The 21015-nt window shown below is 41.2% G+C and overlaps 1 protein-coding gene across 6 annotated transcripts in view; it reads left to right on the top strand.

Moving 5' to 3' along the window:
• Positions 1-21015, top strand: part of DYNC1I1 (dynein cytoplasmic 1 intermediate chain 1) — a 191371-nt gene that overhangs the window by 133695 nt on the left and 36661 nt on the right. For all 6 annotated transcript variants that reach the window (XM_082043896.1, XM_082043900.1, XM_082043899.1 and 3 more), the window contains 4 exons: positions 5806-5952; positions 10849-10962; positions 13735-13868; positions 16500-16644. In XM_082043896.1, the coding sequence (XP_081900022.1) occupies positions 5806-5952; positions 10849-10962; positions 13735-13868; positions 16500-16644 (540 nt within the window). The remainder of the gene's footprint in view (positions 1-5805; positions 5953-10848; positions 10963-13734; positions 13869-16499; positions 16645-21015) is intronic.

Below are 21015 nucleotides of genomic sequence, written 5' to 3'. Positions count from 1 at the left end.
GTCCATACTCCAGTAAATCAAAGGGATAGATGTCGACACACACCATAACCAAGCATAAACTTCCCTTTTTTAATTAAACAAGCTTCAGACATTTGGTTTGAAGAAGTGTTTGTTTGGTGTTTTTTTTTTCTTTTATTTTTTAAATATGTGAAAGATGTCAACTGCTTTTATTTTATTTTTAGTAGAAGATGAATTTTGGATGGTATGACAAATAATATCTAGCACAAAATCTTTCAGATGTTATTTCATAGTTTAATAGAAAGAGCGTTGGGAGGAGAAATACAGAAGTCTTGACATTTAAAGCTTTTAGAATTAAGAGTTAACCTCTTTGGTAAAGGTTTCCATACACATAAATCATGTTTTAGGTACCTTTTCAAATTTAAGTGGGAAAAACAGTTGTAATTATGTTGCTATCCTCTCTGTCGTTTGCTTATTACTATTAATTATAATCAGACATTTATGTGAAACACAGAAATATCCAGATACATAATAGCTGATACTAAAATTAAGCAAGACTCTTGGAAGGAACAGTGTTGTTTCAGTGTACAAATCCAGGTATCTCAACAGCCAGGGCAAAGTCCCCCTGGAATTTAAGGTATCTCACACCTTCTATTGTAGCGCAAAAAGGATGTAATAGGGCACTCAACCAGACAAACCAGCATTCGGATCTGATACCCCTACTTTCCATGCTGATTCTCAGTCCTCGGCCTGGCAAGAAAAAAGGGCTTTATTTAGTAACTCGGTTGCTGTTTTGTTTCTAGACGATGATTTTAATTCACCTTTGCAGTTGAGGTGTATCATCCATTTCTGTTCTGGGGCCATGTATAAGTGTGTGTAGCAATGCAAGCATGAAGAGCTGGTCTCCTGGTTGCCTGGCTAGAAGAAGATAGGGCAGCTCTCAGAGGGACTGGAAGTGCTTAGAATGTTGATGAGCGGAGTAAGAACAAAAGGTTGTGAGTAAATGCTATGTGTACTTTTGGCCTTTATTAATTTATTCCTCAGAAGGGCAGGCATAGGTCATCAGAGGTCCAGTCTCTATTTTTTGGTTTCTATGGACCAAGGACTATGAGTTTGACACCTTTTCATGGTTCCAGCTCAGCGGCAGTACCACAGCTTTTTCCCTCTGCTCTCAGTCCCTCAGTTCCCTCAAGCATGGAAAAGGATCTGCCTCTTAATCTCAGCAGCAGTTAATTTTATTGCCCGCTGTTGTCTGTTTTATGCTGACCTATAGTAGCATGCCACAAACTGTGGTGCTTTTTCACATGTGTTTGCTCAGCTAGAAAATCTACCCAGGAGTTTCCTGAGTGCCTGCTGCAATATAACCTGGTATTTTTGAGTCTAGAAGTGCCTGTGAACTCCTCAGATCACTTCTTCCCACTGACAAAGTATTGTTTTGAGACTCATCTGGTGTCAAGTGTAGGCATATGGCACCAATATGGCAGCGCTGCCTAAGGGGGTGGTTTCCTGCAGAAGAGGTCTTGCTGAACGCAGTAGTTGTTGCCTATTGAAAGTCATTATTGTTTAGCACCCAGGTCTCTGTGAACTTGTTCAACTGGTGGCTGGGCAGAGTGCCATTGAATCTATGGACATGAGCACAGACAGCTGAGTCTCTGGGGCCTTACACACATCAGATGTGGGTACTGAGGTCAGGCTTCTCAGCAAGGAGAATCCAAATTACTGTCTGTCATGAGCATGTGTATCTGTGGTTGAAGGGATATGCCATCATTAATCCAAATCTGGGCTGGATTAAACTTCTAAAATAAAAACCAGCTCTGCCAGCCACTTGAAGAGGGCTCGGGGCCTGTTTGAGTCGAGTGCATCAGCAGGAAGGGAGGGAGGGATGGGAGGGTGGAAGGAGAGGCAGAGGCAGCTGAGCAAAGTCACCATCCCCTCAGCCCTGTAGTGCTTCTCTTCCTACAGGCTGTGTCCACTTTGTCCCTTTGACTGCAGGCCCCTCCAAGGGCTGGACACGTTTCTCTCTTTGCCCTGATAAGAGAGCAAACATTTCATGCTTTGTTTCTTAATTATGTTTTCAATGTGGTTCTTGGTGTTACAGCTGGGAGCAGAAGCTTTAGCACTCAGGGAGTGGGATCGCTCGTTTGCCAGACAGAAATCTCAGGTTTATCAGCCTAGGCCTGGCTCTCCCTTTTTCCTGGGCTGTGCTCCCACCTGGAGCTAATTTGGGATCCCTCATCCAGCAATTCGTGAGCTGCTCACCTTCATGGACAGGCAGAGGACACACGGGGGAGAGGCAGCAGCACTAGCGTGGTGACACCCACCAGAAAGCCATCACAAAGATAAAGGAGTACAAAACCTGGGTGGAAGATCACAAAGCCAGAAGTAGCAGAAATTCTTTAGTAGGGTCGCTGAGAAAGCTAAGGAGAGATCGAGAAAGCTAAATCCAGTAGACTCTATCTACATAGAGGGGGAAAACAGCAGAGCATTAAGCTAAGGTAAATGATTAAATGAGTCACTGCACAGAGCAATTCAGAGAAATGAAGGCGACCAAACATGGGGGTGTTCTTGTCTCTTGTGGGTCGCAACAGCTTGCAGACACAGATGCTCTGTGGCACCCATAGAAAGATAATTCTGGGAACCTTATATCCTAATGCCACTTTTATACTGTGTACACTAAACTCCTTTTGGAATTGCCCTCTGACATGATCCCTCTTGCATTTCTTTACGCACTGTTGCCATATACTATGAAACCAGCTGCCTCTGTCTCCTGCAATGAGTAACTAAGCACCTACAGTGTATAAAATATGGGTAACTGAAAAACTGGGAAGCTTTACAGTAATTATTGGAAAGTGCCGTGAGATTTCCCTGGAAAGGTGTGGTTAGAAGTGCAAAGAGGGATATGCTGTTATTTTAAAACCTGACCATGCACTGGTTCCTCCTCCTTTGAAGTCAGTGGCAAAACTCTGTTTTAGAGGAGCAAGACTGCTTGAATCGACAAACAAGAGGCAGCCCAGAGGCAGAAGAAGTTTACAGGGAATGGTTTCTGCTGCTCTCCTTGAGCACAGAGATGTTCAGACAGACTGGAGACCTGTCTGCTGCTCTCTCCCATTAAGGCTGAGAAATGAATGCTTTCAAAGTTGTTAAATGAATGGGCTGGATCTTACAGCCCTTACTCATCTGAGTACTGCCATTAACTTTAAGAAAATAATCACTTTATTAAGTGCTATGGAGTGGAATCCTTAAATTGTTAAATTCTAATATTTGACATAAGTTTATTCCTTGGTAGAAAAATAATATCAGCATAAATAAAAGGATGTATATGTTTCATCAGTTGAAGAATGCGAGTTACTCTGGAGCGATACGTAAAACTAGAAGCAGCACAGAGGGCTTAAGTCCGTGTCATGTCTGTAGGTTATTTTTGAACTTTATGAAAAACACACTTCAGCAGTTTATATCCTGACCATACAACTGTATTCTGGGATTCTAAATTCAAAAACATGCTAACCATGAAAAACACAACATATAAAAATACACTGTCCACTTGGCAGAATTCTTCATCCTGCTTCAGAGTCTCACAAGTTTGTTTCGGACGAACTGAGAACTTTGTTGTGGAATGACTGTTTGAATTGGGGTTTCTTAAAATACATGTGGAGCCTTGTAGCTGCTGCGGGATGCACACAGCGGTGGAGCTGTACTATTTTAAAATCATCTGACTATTTCACTTCATGTAAGAATATCTGTCAGCTTAGTTATAAGGAATGAGAGGGGTTGATTAAAACAACTCACGAAGCCATTAAACAAAGAGATAAAATGTAGAACATGTGCTGTAGGGTCGTTTTAATTATAATGTATGGGGGATCTGTGGAAACCGGATGGCAGCTGCATTGTAGCTGAGTTCTAAGCCCCTCTTAGCAATACCGAAATTTGTTACTCAGAGGTGGGTTTTCTGATCTGTAAAACTAATAAGTCCTTTGGAAACAGTGTTTGGAAGCTACGTTTTGTTGCTATGACTGACCGTGGTATAATTACTACACTCAAGCGCTTAGATAGATATGAACTAAAATAGGCAATTATGTATACTAATTATCTTGTCACTAGATACTACACCATATAACATCAGAGAAATGTAGGCAAAAGCTTTAGTCAAGAAGGGAAGAGATCAAAGATGTCAAGTGGACAGCCACAAGAATCCAGAGAGAATGGTGAAAAAAAGGTAGTGGCAGATTATTTCATTGTCTTGGCAATCTTATTAGGTAAAAAAAAAAAAATGTATTGAATGTACTTCTTATGCTATAGGTATGTCTACTAATTAATTTAGCTATAGATATCAGAAAGACACATTAATTCAGTAAAAACTATTTAAACTTCACATTTTGCTTTATTTTTATTAACCTAGTTAGAGACATCAAAAGTTAGCATAATTAATTCTATTCCTATCAGAACAGGTTTAAAATCTCTGGTATAAGAGTTCAAACCAGTCTCTAGCCACTGGAAATCAGGATGAGAAGCAGTAACGAAAGAAGACAACACATCTGCCCAACTCCATCCACCCCTGCCAGAGACTGGGTCTAGTTCAGTTTGGCAGTTTCTGTGTTCCCAGTTCAACAAAGTTTATTTAAATATCTGTAATGCTTTTTATGCAACTGAACTATGGTAATTTAGTTAACCTTTTTTCATTGAGTAAAATGGGTTCACACAGAGGAACGTCACCACTTCAAAATACCCAGTCACTAAACTATAACAAAGATTTGTTACTAAAACTGTTTGGAAACAGAAAATGCATTTTTAAGAATGTGACCGATAACAGTGAATTTAACTTTCTGATTTTAATTGCCACAGCAGTTCAAGTCTTTCTCTATGGCTTCTAAGCATCATTAAAATTGTCAATGAAAAAATGACATTTGCTTCTGTTTGCAAACTGTATTTATTAGTATGTGAATTCTCAGGAAATTGTATGAATGCTGTAACTTTTGCTTTCCAATTTGTGTAAAAGAAAGACATAACATCCAGGGCCAATTATATAAAAATGGCAAATAATTCCTTAGAAAGGATGGAGGACTAGAAGGAATAAATTGTTGACACATGAAGGTTCTGGGGGCTGTTCCCTTGAGGACTTAAGATGTTGTATGTTATGTTAAAGATACTGGAAGGCAGTAGCTGGGATAGATACCTATCTCCATATTGGCTTGTGGGGCACTCTACCAGATAGCCAGGGTAACTGCTGCACCAGTCTAGCTCCTCCACATCCCTAGCTAAAGAAAATGTAAAAAGGTAACTCGGCTGTCATTCAAATGAGGAAAAATTCATTTCTGCTCAAACAGTGTTAGGGAAAGTGTGATTCCCTCTGCTACTAGAAGAGGACCTCTTTGTAGCAGAATAATCAGTCATTGATGCTGTGAAGGCAGCACACCTTGAGGTGAACTTTGGAGTGTCTCTCACAAACTCAGCTCAAAAAGAAAAGCTAGAGGGGAAATCATGGGACAGGATGCCAACCTCTGCTGGGCTGGTATCTTATTACTTGAAGTTCTCACTTTTGGAAATTAATCACTTTCCCATCACTGTTATGAAGAGGTTATCATCTCAGGTTTTTAGCATTATGCTAAGACTCATCCTATGGTCCCTATTTTCCCTGCGACCAATGGAGCTACATGGTTTAGGGTCAAAATTAGCTCTTTGCATGTGTCCTATTTACTTTAGCAGAATTACTGATGTGCAAGGAATATGAATAGAGCTCATACAGCGATTTCTAAAATACAAAATGCTAATTACAATATACTTCCTTAAGGAGAGAACTGAATATGACTGACCATGTAACCCCTCTTTTCTTCTCTACCTGTTTTACTCCAGTCCTCCGTGATGTCTGTCTGTTTTGCCCGCTTTCACCCAAACCTGGTTGTTGGAGGAACATACTCTGGCCAAATTGTCTTGTGGGATAATCGCAGTCACAGGCGCACCCCAGTTCAGAGGACTCCCTTATCTGCTGCTGCTCACACGGTAAGGATAAAAATCACCTCATCCTTTCTTTAGAGGAAATGGTCAGCAGGGAGGTGGAGCTGCCTCGTTGTGTCTACACAGATGAAAACATAAGTGTGGCCCTTGAAGTTAAAGAAATAGATGAGAGAGATGTACAACCACCTCCTGTAAGTGCTTAACCATCACACTTGATATGGTCAGGTCAGGAGATCATTCTCCTTTCCAAGGAAGACAACAGGATCAGTTACAACACTTGAGTAAGACACCTTTGTCCCAGCACAGTGGCACTGTGACTCTTGCTCTCCATAGCCTGTAAAGAGAGCCAGGTCACTATAGGGACTGTGTGTCTGCCAGTCCAGCATGGCAGGCAATTTCAATCATTTATTGTTGACTTGTTGTACACAAGCTTCTCTTTTGAACCAGATTAGGCACCTATGGTGGTCTCAATAGGGTCTCGTAAGTGGACAGTGGTGCCCTTGAACAGCATGAGGCAGTTTGCTTCTGTTTCCCTGTAGAGTAATACCCAAATGCTTCTCATGGTCTCCTACTCCAGACAGGGCCACAGGGTGGAGCTTCCACAGTGAGGGGGAGTTTGTGTCAACAGAATGATGTGGAAGAGCATTTTGCCAACACACACATGTACCTGCAGATACAGTGATGGTGGCATAGAGCTCTGGTCATGTCTGAGAGGTACACAGGCAGAGCAGCAGCACAGTGCCTGAGAAGGAAGAGTTTCTTTGTGATACGAAGATGATGTCTGTGGTAAAGCACTCATACTGTGCTGGAGGAAGAGACAAGCCTGGACTGCCTGCTAAAGTGTCCTCACTCTGCTATAGCACTGACATCCAGTCCATCCTGCACTAAGATGTTGTGCATTCTTGAGCTCTTCTCTTCCAGAGTTTGGGTTCGGGCAGCTTCTTCATAGGAGCTATAAGGTATACTCTGTGGATGGTGAACATTATCTCATCTTGGGAGTGGGCTTGGGACCATTCCTGAGTGGGAAGCAGAAAATACAGCTGAAAGGAGGTGAAAAATGTAATAGTATATGAGATGAGACTGCAGAAAAATGTAAATTTCCTGAAACATAAGAAACTGAACTACACAAAGCACTCTGAGAGACAAGATAATAATCTTGTTCTAGCAGATCGAAGGATCAGATGAAGTGATAGGTCTTTTGCACCTTCAGCTTTTATAATTCTACGATTCTTATCTTTGAAATTTGCAGATCAAGGTTCGGCTTTTAGCTGACTGTGACAACCTAATCCCTGGAGTTAAAAGACAATGTCTAGAAGCCCTCCCACATGAATTAATGCAAAAGATTCAGCATGGGGCCAGTATTATGATGGCAACTCTCTTATATTAAAAAATGACAGGTGTGCACAGACATACTCAGTGGGCCAGGCAGTACAAATATTGTTCCCTAAATTTCCACTATCATGATGTAATAATCTAATGATCTGAGCCATGGGTTGCAACTTCAACATTGTTTTTCATTTCCCTAATGTTTTTGCTCATTTTTTCACCAGTAATGTTGTTTAATCTGCATGAAAAGAAACAGTCTCTCCTGGAAGTGCAATTTAGAGATGTAGCAGACCAGAAAACAAGTGGCAAGCTGACTATCACTGAAAATTGAACAACTGGGACTCAAAATCTAGTGGAAAAGGAAAGATTAATGGGAAGTAATTTGTTTACACTCAAAAAACGTTTAAGACAAAATTGTACCTCCTGGAATTATATATTAAACTGGTTTTATTATTGCAATAGAACAATATGTGATGTTTTGCTTTTGACATATAAATAAATGTCTTTCAGTTGTGGATGGGCACTTTATGTGCTGTCATGAATTGGTATAAATACGTGTTTACACAGTCTAACATGAGGAAGCATGATGATTTAAGGGGTGATCATATTTTACTGTAAAACAGCACTTTATGTTCATATGTAGGAATCATGTCATGGTTCAGCCTGAGCCAGCAATACAACCACGATAGCCACTCACTCACCCCCCTTGCCACCCCTCCAATAGGGGAGAGAATCAAAAGGGAAGGGAGAAACTTGAATTGAGATAAACACAGTTTAACAAAATAACAAAATACAAATACATTACTAGTAAATATATCTATAAAATAGAAACAGAATATAAAAGATAGTCAATGCAATTGCTCACAAACTCTGTCCACTCTGAGCAGCCAGTCCCAGGCAGCAGCACCTGGTCCCGAACAGCTGATCCCAAAGAGAGAAAAAAGGAAAAAAGGCAGAAAGGCCCAGAGGCCTCTGCAAAACGGCAAAAGGTCAAACTAAATGTCCCAAGCAGAACTCCCCTGGCTCTGACAAAACGAGCAAAGAAGGCAAAGAAGCGAGAGAGAGAGTGAGAAGAAGATCCCGACTCTCCTTAAATCTGGAGCATGACGCTGATGGATGGAACGCTCTTATTGATCAGTCTGGATGTCAGTCAAGCTCTGCCCCATCCATGCCCCCCTTCCTCGGTGCCTCACACCTGTGGGCAGAGCACTCAGAATGTCCCTGGCTCTCAGACCAGAGCAATTAAAAACATTAACTCTGTGCTGGGGTGTTATCTCTTGTGTAAGTCCAAATAATGACCAAGCTAGCTATGAAAAAGAAACATTTCTAACTGCACGAAGAAAATTCACTAATTTGCAGTCAAACCAGCACAAATCACTTAAATAAACTGTAAATGAAGTCTTGGTTGCTAAAGGCTGGCTTGGATCCTAGATGCAAAGAAAAAAAATAAATTAAGACAACTGTGGCAATGTTACTTTGTATACTGTTGGATACATGAGTTGAATACTCATTTTAAAATTTGAACTTAAGCCATATGTGAAAAAAGGAATTTTCTGTTTTATTTCTCTCACTTCGTTTATTTGAAACAGCTAGAGTGGGTTGTTATCACTGACTTAAACCTTCCTGAAGTTTAGTCTCACTGATTGCTGCCTGGATTCACCAGGAAAGAGAATTCTACCCGCAGCTTACTCACTAATTTCCTTTCACACCCACCACACATCTGCACTTGGGACAACAGGAAATTTTAATTAAAACAAAACCCTTTTGCATGATGATTTCATTTCCAAAATAAATAAAAGCAAGCTGGCAGCGACCCTTTGAAAAGAAGGGGCCTGTTTAGACTTTCTGTTACATACAGTTGGTTGTCTTTTTCATGCATGTTCTTTAAGTCTTTTCATTTCTGCCCTGAGTTTTATTGTGCATGAAATTGATGGCTGGTAACCCTGATTAAAGCCAGACCTGGCACACTGAGGTGCTGCTGGAATGACATGGCTCAGTCTCTCCCTCCCCGCTAAATACTCTAGATACTCCACCACTTGCTTTGGCTTCCTCCCACCCCTGCTGTCCCCATCCATTTGGACTACTAGTCAAACACCCATTAAAAAATAGGACTGTGCTTGTTTCACACATCAGTGTGTGCTAATCATATTTAGCACTGTGGTCATTAGCTCACCGCTAAGCAGCAAGAATGTCCATCGTACGAGGGTAATAGTGTGAGACATGTGAGGGACAGACTGGGGCCCACTTGATGATCTGTGGGAAAGCAGGTGCCTGGCAATCTGGAGAGAAAGAGAAAACTCAGCATCAGATTGGGCCTTGTGACTTACTGGTGTGTGCAGGTGGCCTCTGAGCACAAGGTGCCATTTCAGCAGCAATAGCTGAGTGCAACTTCAGTGTGCACGCAATCACACACGGTGCGTTCAGATGCTGCCCTTTCTGCACTTAAGGAGGGGGCATTTACCACCCCGGTATCAGACCTGAGAACTAGCCAGTGCCCTGGAGATTTCTGCCTTTCCCTACTGGCTGGGTAGGTGCCCTGCAGCTGGATCTTAGTCTAAAATAAGTGGTAGTTCTGCCATTCCTTTTGGCAGAAGCAAATACCAGGTTTCTAACCCTACATGGAGCTGGCTTAGAAGCTCTGTGTGGATCTCCTGTAAGTTGGTCCTAATTTTCTTTAAATAAGGAAAGCATTACTTGAAAGTATTTTCCTCTTTCTGGAGACACAGGTCTTCTATTCATTGGAAAAAGAGGCAGAGAAATATAATTTTTCTTTGCTTGACTTGGTAATATGTCTTACCCTTAATTCAGCAGTTATCACTTGTACTGGTCAAAAAAAATTAAATCTTACTGTTTGGTCTGACTGATTTTTCACTCTGGAGATTGCTGAATGTGAACCATCCCTTATATGTCACCATGAGATATCAGATGACACTTCAGGCTCAAAATGTTACCAGGTTCCTTGGAAAAGGAACAAGCCAAGTTTCAGAATTGCATACCGAGTGGAATTCAGCCTCCATGGAATGACTATACTATGGTGAACCAGGTGTAACACCCTAAATTTTGTCACTCCACATATATAATGACAGATTTAAAAAGGTATATTGGTCAGTGCTGGAGAACGCTGATGGACTTTTTTGTGTTTTTCTACTGGAGTACATTTGCAAATATGTAGTATGCAAGCCAATTCTGGAAAAGTTCAAGTTTTGTGCAGCTGTTTTCTTGAATAAAGTTTTCATTTTGATTCCATTTGGACAATTCGTCTCTTTCTGCCAGTTATTTTCAGTGTCAAAAGCCATCAGTAGAATGCTACATGTCCCTCTGGGTGAAATCTCATCCACATAATACAGTGTTTTCACAGCATTACTCAACTGGGCTGTTGTATTATGAGGAAAATGAAACTTTGAAAACATTTTCACCTTCATAATGTACCTCTTAAAATTTAAATTAAAACAAAACAAAACAAAACAATTTATGTCTGGCAAAAGCCGAGTCCTGTATTTTCCAGGCATAATGCGACTACTTAATCATTCTTTAAAATAGCATATGAGAGGTTAGAAATTTGTTTGTGAAGATATGAGAATGGTTCTCTGATTTCCAGTGTTAATGTGTTTTCAGCATCCGGTGTATTGTGTGAATGTAGTTGGAACACAGAATGCGCACAATCTCATTACCGTCTCTACGGATGGCAAAATGTGCTCCTGGAGCCTGGACATGCTCTCAACTCCACAGGTGGGTTTGTTTTCACCTATACAGGGCGGGGGGGGAAAAGCAACTTTGGTAGAGCAGGATACCTGCTTAATGGAACATTGCTCCTAAGAGCCAAAACCTCACGTCCTGTACAAACTAAAACCAATGGATGCACTTGAAAGAGTACAGCTTGCTTCCAGCAGTCTCTGCTAAGAGCCAAAACCCATTTCCTTTACCACAAATCATGTAATTATTGTAATACGTTAATACATAGGTCAGTTTCAAGTGAAAATGAAATAATCCATTTTAAAGTACGGTAATTACAGAAGTCGCCTGTGGTATATATTGTACTTACTCTACAGCATTGTTTAACAAATATGGACTAGATTGCAATGCACCCTAGGCACTACGGGTTTCCAAGGCACACAGTCAGAAAGCTTACTTTGCTGCCTGCCTTCAGTAGCCAAAGGAACAAGCAATGCAAATTAAAAGTTTTAGAACTGATTTCCCCCTCTGAAATGTTTGCTACTATTGTCTTTGCCCCCACCCTCCCCACCCCCCTGCCCCAGCTCCTCTTCTTTGTATCAGAAATGAAAGGAAATCCAGGAAAATTGTCCAAACCACTAGTGATTATAATAACGGAAACTAAACAAAGAATCTGATGCTGAAATAGATCTGTGGATCTTTTAAGTGTTGTCTTCTGGAGTAGTACATTTTCTATTTTGAAACATCACTGATTTTTTTATACATAATTTCTTGGAAAAAAATACTTTGGTATCATTTTTGCTAAACATCATTCGATCTGATCTTGTTTCAAAAGGCTATGTAGAAACTCCTCTTAATGATTCCATTAATCATGTATTAATGTGCAAGTACTATTGAATTATTTACTTTTCAGTGTTGACACAAGAGGTGGGACTCCTCTATCCTAACCTTAGCCATCTAAAAGTTACGTCTGTGTCGAGTCTAGGCCAGTCATTTCAGTTTCCTTTACAGTTAATGTAGAGAGAGACTGGGTACTTCTGGAGGAGGACTCATCCCATCCCAGCATGAAATAACATTTCAGATACCCTGCAGCACAGAACTGTCAAATCTTAGGCTGGAAGTGGCTTCTGGAAGTCATCCCATCTAATCCTCCACTCAGAGTGAGGCCAACTTCAAAGTTAGATCATGTTGCTCATGCTCATCTTAGGCAACAGTATGGATCTGGTAGTTGCCTACTGGGACTACAAGAAACCAACACTCTTCCGTAATAAAAGTGGAGGCATATAAAATTACATCTATGTTTAGGCATCTGAATTCCTTCCCCAATTTCTCACTTAAACATCAAGAAGATAAATCCCACCCTTATGTATTCAGTTACTGAAATACTAAATTCTGAAGCAGAGATTTGTGAACATCTCAGTTCCAGTACTTCATCACTCAGATGGAACTTCCCCGCTCCAAAACTGGCTTTCAAGAAGGATGGGAACACACCCCACATTACACTGAAGTTTGGCGTGCGGCTCATGGTGATCTAGAAAAGAAAGGCACAGGACTTGACGTCAAGCTCTATGCCATAGCTTTAAATTGGGAGGAGTAGAGTGTTGCTGATATGTGTCAGTCTGAAACTTTCCAAAGATAGAACCAGAACGCTCGTGTACAGCCATGGTGTAGGCGCTGGGAGGAGAACATCCACCATGGTATCTGGCCATGGCTCCACAGAGACACTAAATGATGATCTCACCCCAGATCTCACTGCCAATGCATTTTCCAGGTCTTGGTTTGCATTTTTAATAGAACCAAATATATTTCAAATAAAAGTGTAAATCAAGCAGAAGTACTTCTCTATGAATTTGCAGCCCTCTCCTCTCATGGGGATGCCCACTTTCTTTAACTACAGGAAAAATCCCTTCTGAGAAAAATGTTACAGACTTTGGCTCTAGAAGAATAGCAGCTTAGACATTTTAAACACAGAAAACATACCCACTTAAATAGGTACAAATGAAAATTGCTAAATCATTCAGCCATTTTGTGGATTCTTGGATTACAGCATTTAGGCTGCACAACCAAGAAGTTAAGAGTTGTGCAAAATCTGCTCAAAGCATATGCATCTTGCTACAGCCACAAACTGTTCATGCTGGTTGTACTTGCAATAGCAAAAATTGGCAGGCTGACTTACTTTGAAGTACAGCTACCAAATAAAGAATGAAAATACGTTTACTGTTTTGCAGCTTGATGGTGGAATCTAGAGGGAGTGTTTATGGTTACCTCTGAAAATGTCTGAAAATCAGTGCTTAAAATGGTGGTAGTGACAGTACCCCAGCTTTTAATTTTGTTCTGCAAAGGGACAAATGGCATGCTCTGAAAAATGCCTCAGGACCACAGGATATTACGCCTTTCCTGACAAACAATTGGTTTCAAAAATGTTTGTAAATATAAGGGTATTGAATGTTTCATTAGAGCCTGGGGCTGGAAAGTGTAACCATTAAGGTATTATCTTTAGTTTCTGCACCATTAGATTTTAAATTCTCACCTGTCATCTCTGCTGATTTAAGATGATGTAACAAAGACCAGTCAGTGCCATCCAGCCACTCTCAAATGTGTGACAGACAGTGGAGGGAATGGCAGGAGCAGTGCACCCTAGTATGTGACACTGCATCTTCTCACAATGCCCTGTGTAGAAAAAGTCCTCTGGCTGGGTCAAATTATTTCTTCTTCCCTTCCAGCTACCCTGTGTAACATTTAGAAATTAATTAAAAGAAAAAAAAAAATAAATCCCAGCCAAACAAAAGGATAATAATGAAGAATAATAACCATGACCTGTTTTGGTAGGAGAGCATGGAGCTGGTGTACAATAAGTCCAAACCAGTGGCGGTTACCGGAATGGCTTTCCCAACCGGAGACGTCAATAACTTTGTCGTTGGCAGTGAAGAGGGAACAGTCTACACAGCCTGTCGTCATGGAAGGTGATGTTCAGCATTTTGTACTTAAATGAGGTTGTGTACCTGTGTTGGCGTGAGGTAGCCAAGTGTGTGGAGTGTGTTTAATTTCTTTCTCTTGAATCAACAGTGTCTGTGCTGTTCTGCTTCACACAGCCAGAACAGGAACCGCCTGACTTTGGGCACCTGTGGAGAGCAATGAGTGCTCTTAGGGTTCGATTTTGCTTGCCTTTTTCAGACATCTGCTTGAAGAAGGGGTGACTGGCACCTCAGAAATGCCTCTTTCTCACCAGAGATCTAGACAGCTAGTTGGGATGTAGGTGTCTGTGTCTGGGCAGGTTGAATCAGGCCCTAGGAGATGGTTTTGTTGCAGGGTAATCAGGCCTAAACCACTTGGAAGAGATGGCAATCTGCTTTATTTTTTACCATCCTGAGCTCCATCTTCAGTCTCCATGGGCATACATCAGAGAAGAGCCACCATGGGCACACGTGTGTGAGGAGTGGAGCCGGCAGGTTCCAAGGCAGGGACACCCAGGGCATGGCCAGGCGGCACCAGGCCAGGCTGGGGACCGAGCCCCGCCAGTCCCACGCTTGGTGGGCTGTCTGGACGTGCCCACCCTCTCCAGAAGGGTGAGAGGGTTTTGCTGTACAGACATGAGCCGTGTCACAGAGTTTGGCTTTGATCTGGGCTGCCACCAGGTTTATTTGCTTCACCGTGCCAGGTGTGCACACGAGCTCTGGCTGACCCACTCCCATGTACCCTGTGCTCCCTCACACACGGTGGTCACATCCCTTCCTTGCTCGACCACGACTGCTATTTAATACTGCAAGTTCCTTATTTTGCACTCTGTAAATCTGCAGGATAATTGTGTGCACTGTTAGCTTCTGGTAGCAGTTTCTTCCTCTGGGATGCTTGAGTGGCTTCTGTAAAGAACAAACTTTTTCACCGATTCATTTAAAGCTCACCCCCACACTTCAATAGTTTGAAAATTTCTCTGAATTATTTTATTTTATTTTATTTTATTTTATTTTATTTTATTTTATTTTATTTTATTTTATTTCATTTCATTTCATTTCATTTCATTTCATTTCATTTCATTTCATTTTATTGTTTCCCTTGACCAAACAGACATCGATACACTAGTTTAAGATTGTAAGGCTTCTTGTTATTTTTACCTTTATTACACATTCCTAATGTTGTATAAATACCATTTTGAATATATTTTGTTCAATTTAATTTTTATTTTAAAATATTTTTATTTTAGCCTGATTGCTGACAGTATTACAAACGTGTCTTATTGAGGCATTACAGTTACAGGCTATGTGGCAGCTGATGGTTTGAATGCCTTTGGGTGCTGGGATAAATAAAGCATACCCATGAGCATTTCTCACTTCTGATCTTTCAAATATGCTTGGCTTGTTCCTCACAAGAGGATGAAGGTGTCAGATCCTCTGGTTAGCCCACTTTTTCAGCAAACCTGCTGACCACTGACCAATGCACTCCTTTTCTGCTCCTGACTGTCTTTCCTAGAGCTTTTTTTCTGTCATCCCCATTTTGTTTCCAGAGGCTCCTGTGCCCTTCAGCCCAGCACAGTGGAGAGCCCTATGTTATTCTGTAAAAATGTGTGTTGAAGCACAGCAGGTACACAAGTGTTCTCAGGACTCCAGAACCCACCAAGTGCAGGGCAGACAGACGGGACAGCCTCAGAGGTGTGCTTTGTACCCAGCCCTGCAGCGGCTCTGCAGAGCTCAGCCCCAGCTCCAGCACACACGGCCAGGGTGCCAGAGGAGCCCAGGGGTGGCCACGCTGTCATTGCCAACAGCAGAGAGGAGGGGACACACCACCAGCAATGTGAGGGACCCATTTGCTCCAGTGCAGCTTCTCATCTCTTTGCATACGCTGCATTCACGCTGGCACAGCCTTGCCAGAGCTGTGGATATTTTTAATGCATTTTCTTCCATTTACAATTTCTCTATAATGTTAACTAAGATGGTAATTTATGATTCCACTTTCTGTATACACTATGGACAGTACTGACAATTGGCTTCCAGGAAGAAGAAAACTGTGGATATTCTCTCTTACATAGCATTGTATTTTTCCTTCCTAATAGCTATTCTAGCCTCAGGCTGATGAAATGCACATCTCCCCTTGTTCAAAGTAATGACTGTGTGATACCTGATCACAGGAACAGTTCCTTCACTTTTTTTGAAAATTTGCTTCCTAGTGACTTGATTGACTGCTGTGGAAAGTTATTTTAGATATATAAGAGAAAAATAATTGCTTATGATAAGTCATTAACATATCTGCATTTTTATTTTAATGGTTATACCTTATGATAATGACTTTCTCAGAGGCATAAGCTATAGTATAATTTAGAATTATCTTATAATTATGCATAAATGTTATTTCAAGCTACAGTAGTAGATGGTGTATGTAAAAGTGAGTTAGGCAAGTCTTAAGAAGTAAGAGAATGTCTCCCTGTGATGGATCCTGAGCATTAATTGTGCCCACAGCAGTAAATCTCTGCAGGCTATGACTTTACTGAGGGGAGAGAGATTTACAGATTAAATGGAAACAGGAACCTAAGAGTAAATGAAAACATTAAATCACCAGATGTTAAATCACTCTCAGAATGCAAATGTCTCTTCTTCCTGCAGTAAAGCTGGCATCGGTGAAATTTTTGAAGGCCACCAAGGACCTGTCACAGGAATCAATTGTCACATGGCAGTGGGTCCAATTGACTTCTCCCATCTCTTTGTCACATCATCATTTGACTGGACAGTCAAGCTGTGGACCACAAAGGTGAGAAATCCAACTTGGCATGGGATGGGTAGTGCTACTTGTGAAAATGCCATTGTCAGAAATATGTCAGTATTGTCTATATCAAGTCCTAAGTATCCGTTAAGTGAAAGGTTGTGCTTAGAATAGGTGTAGTGATAAAATTGTAAGTAAAATATATATTTAGTGTAACTGTGTCAACCATATTCACCCTGGAGCATAACCTGCCCTTTAAAAGAAGCTTCAGCTGGCCTGCACTTTGGTGTTAACGCCAGTGCTAAGCGATTTCACTAGGCAAGGAGATGCTTTGTCTTGCAAGTCATCAAACAATCTGTCAAACACTCCCTGTGCAGGCTAAATTGCAGGGCTAATACTGTGCACCACGGTGGTGCAGCGGCAGGAACACTTTTTTCTGCTGAAGCAACAGAGGAAGCACACATACAACTTAATGCAACCAATATCACTCATGAAATTCATTGCTGTAGGAGGCAAAAAGTATGAATTGTCCCAATGACATTAGACACCGATGGCTGGAAGCAGGGAGGAAACATATGCTGGAACTTACATTCATGACCACTGGGGATCTGTTGCTGACTACTATATGGACGTGTCCCTGTGATGTCTTATAGGGAGAGTACTGTGAACAAGACAAACGAATACGCAGTCTTGTGAAGCTTTTAAATCCCAACACTCCATAGAACTGTAGGAATACAGGGTAGTGACAGCATTAGTGAAAACTGTGAGACAGACTAAACACACCAACGTAATTTCATTGTACAGGCTGAGTAAAACAGAAGAATGAGAGGTAAAATCCTAATTATATAAGTCATCTAAGCTGTCATTTTTGTCATACACCAGAATAGAGAACTGCCTTGCAAATGCCAGTCTTTTGTATTGTTTTTATGCCTCCGTTTGGTTCCCATCTTTAGCTGCACCCAGCAGAGTTCCCATACTGGAAGCTGACCCCAGCCAGGAAGTGTCTCAGCATGTGTTCCTCCAAGACATCAGTGCTTGGAGATACTGAGACAGATGCACAGCAAATGTAAATACAAAAGTGATCAGAAGGGCTCATGGGACAGCCTTGTGCTGGAAACAGAAGCACAGTTACCTACATAATAACTTGGATCAGCTTCCAAAGTAGCTTCACAATGCGTTTGTCAAAGGCCTGATCCAATCTGCATGCTAATTAACAGGTATCTCTTCCAGGAAACTCATTATAAGAAAGGTGCATAAATTACCTAATTCACATGTAACCATACATATCAGTGGACCCAGCCTTAACTGAAGCAGAAGTGGTCCTGGGAGTGGTCATGGGCAGCCCAGAACAGGTCTGGGATGGTTCCTAGGTGGTAAATGTTAAAAAAGGCTGCAAGATGACCAAGTTATGGAGAGTTCAGGTGTTAGCTGGTTGGGGATGGCTAGGCCGTTTGGTGTCTGAGATAAGGGAGTCCTGGACAGTGGTAACTGGTGGCAAGGGAGGGTTGAAGCTGAAGCTGAATAAGGAGAAAAGAATTTGTGGGGACTGGAGGGAAGATAAAGGCAGGTACTGAATTCCAAACATACATGTCCAGAAGTCTCAACCATCTGCAGATTCAGTGACATATTATATTATATTATATTATATTATATTATATTATATTAGGGCATAATAAGGCCTGGGTTTTTTTTTATTTTAAACTCTGGGATTTTAGAAGTTAGCAGTAACACTAACACGGCATATTTTGGGCACAGACACTGCAGTTAGCAGTATGCAGTTACCCTTGTGGAAGAATTCAGTGCTCAAATGGTTAGGCCAGAGTCGGTTCAATACAGTCAGTTTTCAAAGAACCAAATAATTTAAATTTCTAATATCTATCGAGCTGTGGCTCAGCTGGCAAGAGGGGCTTCCTGAGAAAGCTGTATGCCCTAGTTGATGTGAGCTGTGGCATGCACGTGACACACCACACCACCACTGAGAGCTGGAAGCTGTGTTGCTTTATAGGATCTCTTGCTTGCTTATGGAGCAGGTTTGAGCAGCAGCAGCCCCAGGCTGCTGCACCACCAGCCACTACCCTGTGGAGACATCCTCTGAGACATTAGACAAGTTCTTGAGCTGTGATGTTTCCTTTTTCTTCCAATTTGACTCCTACAGATGTTTCCTTCTGTACCGTCTGGATAATTCTCTTGGATGGAGCTGTTACATATTTAGGGGTCTCTTTGTTCAGTTCCCATAGTCAGGGTCAGTCAATCAGTGGGCTTTGAGTAAACTCATCAGCATGTTTGATTCTCTGAAACAAACAGTGGATTGATATGAAGAACTAAGTGCTACTGCTGGTTTATGAGAGTTCACTCAGAATTGTTTTATTCCTTTGGTTTCTTATTTGTAGATTTAATCTCTCTATCAGCATCTGATGCCGTATTGCTTTCCTGCTTCCACCAGTGCTGTCTACTTAATTCTGTGCACATTATCCTCTTTAGTCGTGAAATTCAATTCCTTTCTGTTTCACGGGTTCAGAGTCAATGTCCAATTGTAAAGTGAACTATAAAAGCTCTGTGTTTATATTGTCTATTGATGTTGTGTAGCACCCTGGGGTGCTTACAAGAAAGGCACTTTCATTGCAGGCATTTGAGTGATGGATTGAAAGCACCATCTCTCTTAAAAACTCTGGCTTGACATTTTATAGTCTGTTTCTGTGGTTAACACATTTTCTATCTAAAGAAAGTTCAACCAGGTGACTGGGAATAAGGTTGTAACTAAGGGAAGAATGAAGGTTCTGTAGATAACACTAATACAAGGTTCACATTATTACCCATCACATTAGTCAATAATTAGATCCGTGGGTGAATAGTAAGCAATCAGAAGCAACAGGAAAAGAAAAGGAATTTGCAAAGATGATAGTCACTTGATAGCCAGGGCATTACCTGGTTCCTGATGGAGTCAATAGGGCTTTCAACTTGAATTCATGCTACACCATGTGAGCAAGTCTTGGATGCAGAGCTGTCAAAGCCCTCATGTGAAGCATCTGTGGAGCTCTGCCCTTAATTAGGTATTGTCTGTACGATGCTTTGAAGAGGTAAAGTGCTAAGTGGAAATGCTAAGTGTTGTTAATTAATTAAGCATTAATCCTCATGAACAAATAGCATGAGGTTAAATAATGAAATGTAAGTATTGTTATTATTACAGAAATTGCTGTTTGGAGTGCAAATTTTTAGATATTGTGTCAAGGGACAGGAGCTAGCTTGGAATTGTTAAAGCGTAGCAAAACATAAGCTAGTTTAGCTAAAGCATACAAGATGGCTCGTTTGCTGCTGAGGGAGTTAATACAAGTCTGGATAGTGAACTGGATTTCGTTAGCTCTTTCATCCACATTTCCTTTATCTCTTATCCTGCCATTGAGGGGAGGTGCTAATGACTGTTTTTCTCCTCTTGCATCTCTGTGCAGTTGGCAAGAAGAGAGACTGGAATAACTGTAACAGCATTGCTGTATCCCCATCCATACCTGTCTCCCTCTTTGCCTAATGTTTAAGTAACTGTGGTAAATGCCATAATCAGGAGTGACAGAGGTGAGCAGACTGGTAGTAGGACCACCATCATAAGCATTAGCAAGGACTAATTGAGCCAGAGGATATGTGTGCCTTCAGCAATAGACAACTTACTTCTGTGTCCATGCTCAGTTTTGCTTTACTAGCATGTACATCAATAGTAGCTAATCCTAATCCTAATCCCTCTCCTTTGTCTTCTCTTTCTTATGCTCCTCACATGCTGCTCTTCTTTTTTGGTGTCCGGTGTTGTTCCAGTATGAAGTTTGTTATGCTTTTTGAGAAACTACATTTTAAACAGCAAAAAAATCACATTTCTATGCTATGTGCCTTCACATATATTTCTGTACCTCCAATATCTTATGCCTATCTGTTTGATGATTATCTGGGTGTGAGCCAGTCCTCCTGCTCTTGGAGTAAATAATTTTACCTTGCACTTTCATATCTTCCTATGAGCATATAACTTCCGGCTCCACTGTTTTTAATTTGGTCTAGAGGTTGAACACCATCTCCTCAGGGGTCAAGCTGAAGCCTATCACTAGAGCAATGCAAAGAAGCATGTGGTGGTGGTGTTGCTAAAGATAGGTACCTTTACCCCCCAGTCCCAGTCCCCAAAAACCTGGCTGATAGGATCCGACAGGATCAACTTGATAAAGCAAACTTACTGTGAGAGAAAATGGTGTAGCAGAATGAGTCAATGCATTGCATGATTGCATAGATTAGTCACCAAGAAAACAATGCACTCACAAATGGGCGATTTTAAAAGTCTATTAAAATAACAGAGTCAGGTTGTCGCTCTTTCAAGATTAAGAACTTACTATTTTTACATTACAAATACCATGTATCAAAATATCTGGTTACTGGCTCAGCCTTTTT

This window comes from Streptopelia decaocto (genome assembly GCF_964273445.1).
Source record: "Streptopelia decaocto genome assembly, chromosome: 2".
NCBI classification, from domain to species: Eukaryota; Metazoa; Chordata; class Aves; order Columbiformes; family Columbidae; genus Streptopelia; species Streptopelia decaocto.
Note: the sequence above shows the minus strand (reverse complement) of the source record. Positions and strands in the feature narration are given on the sequence as shown.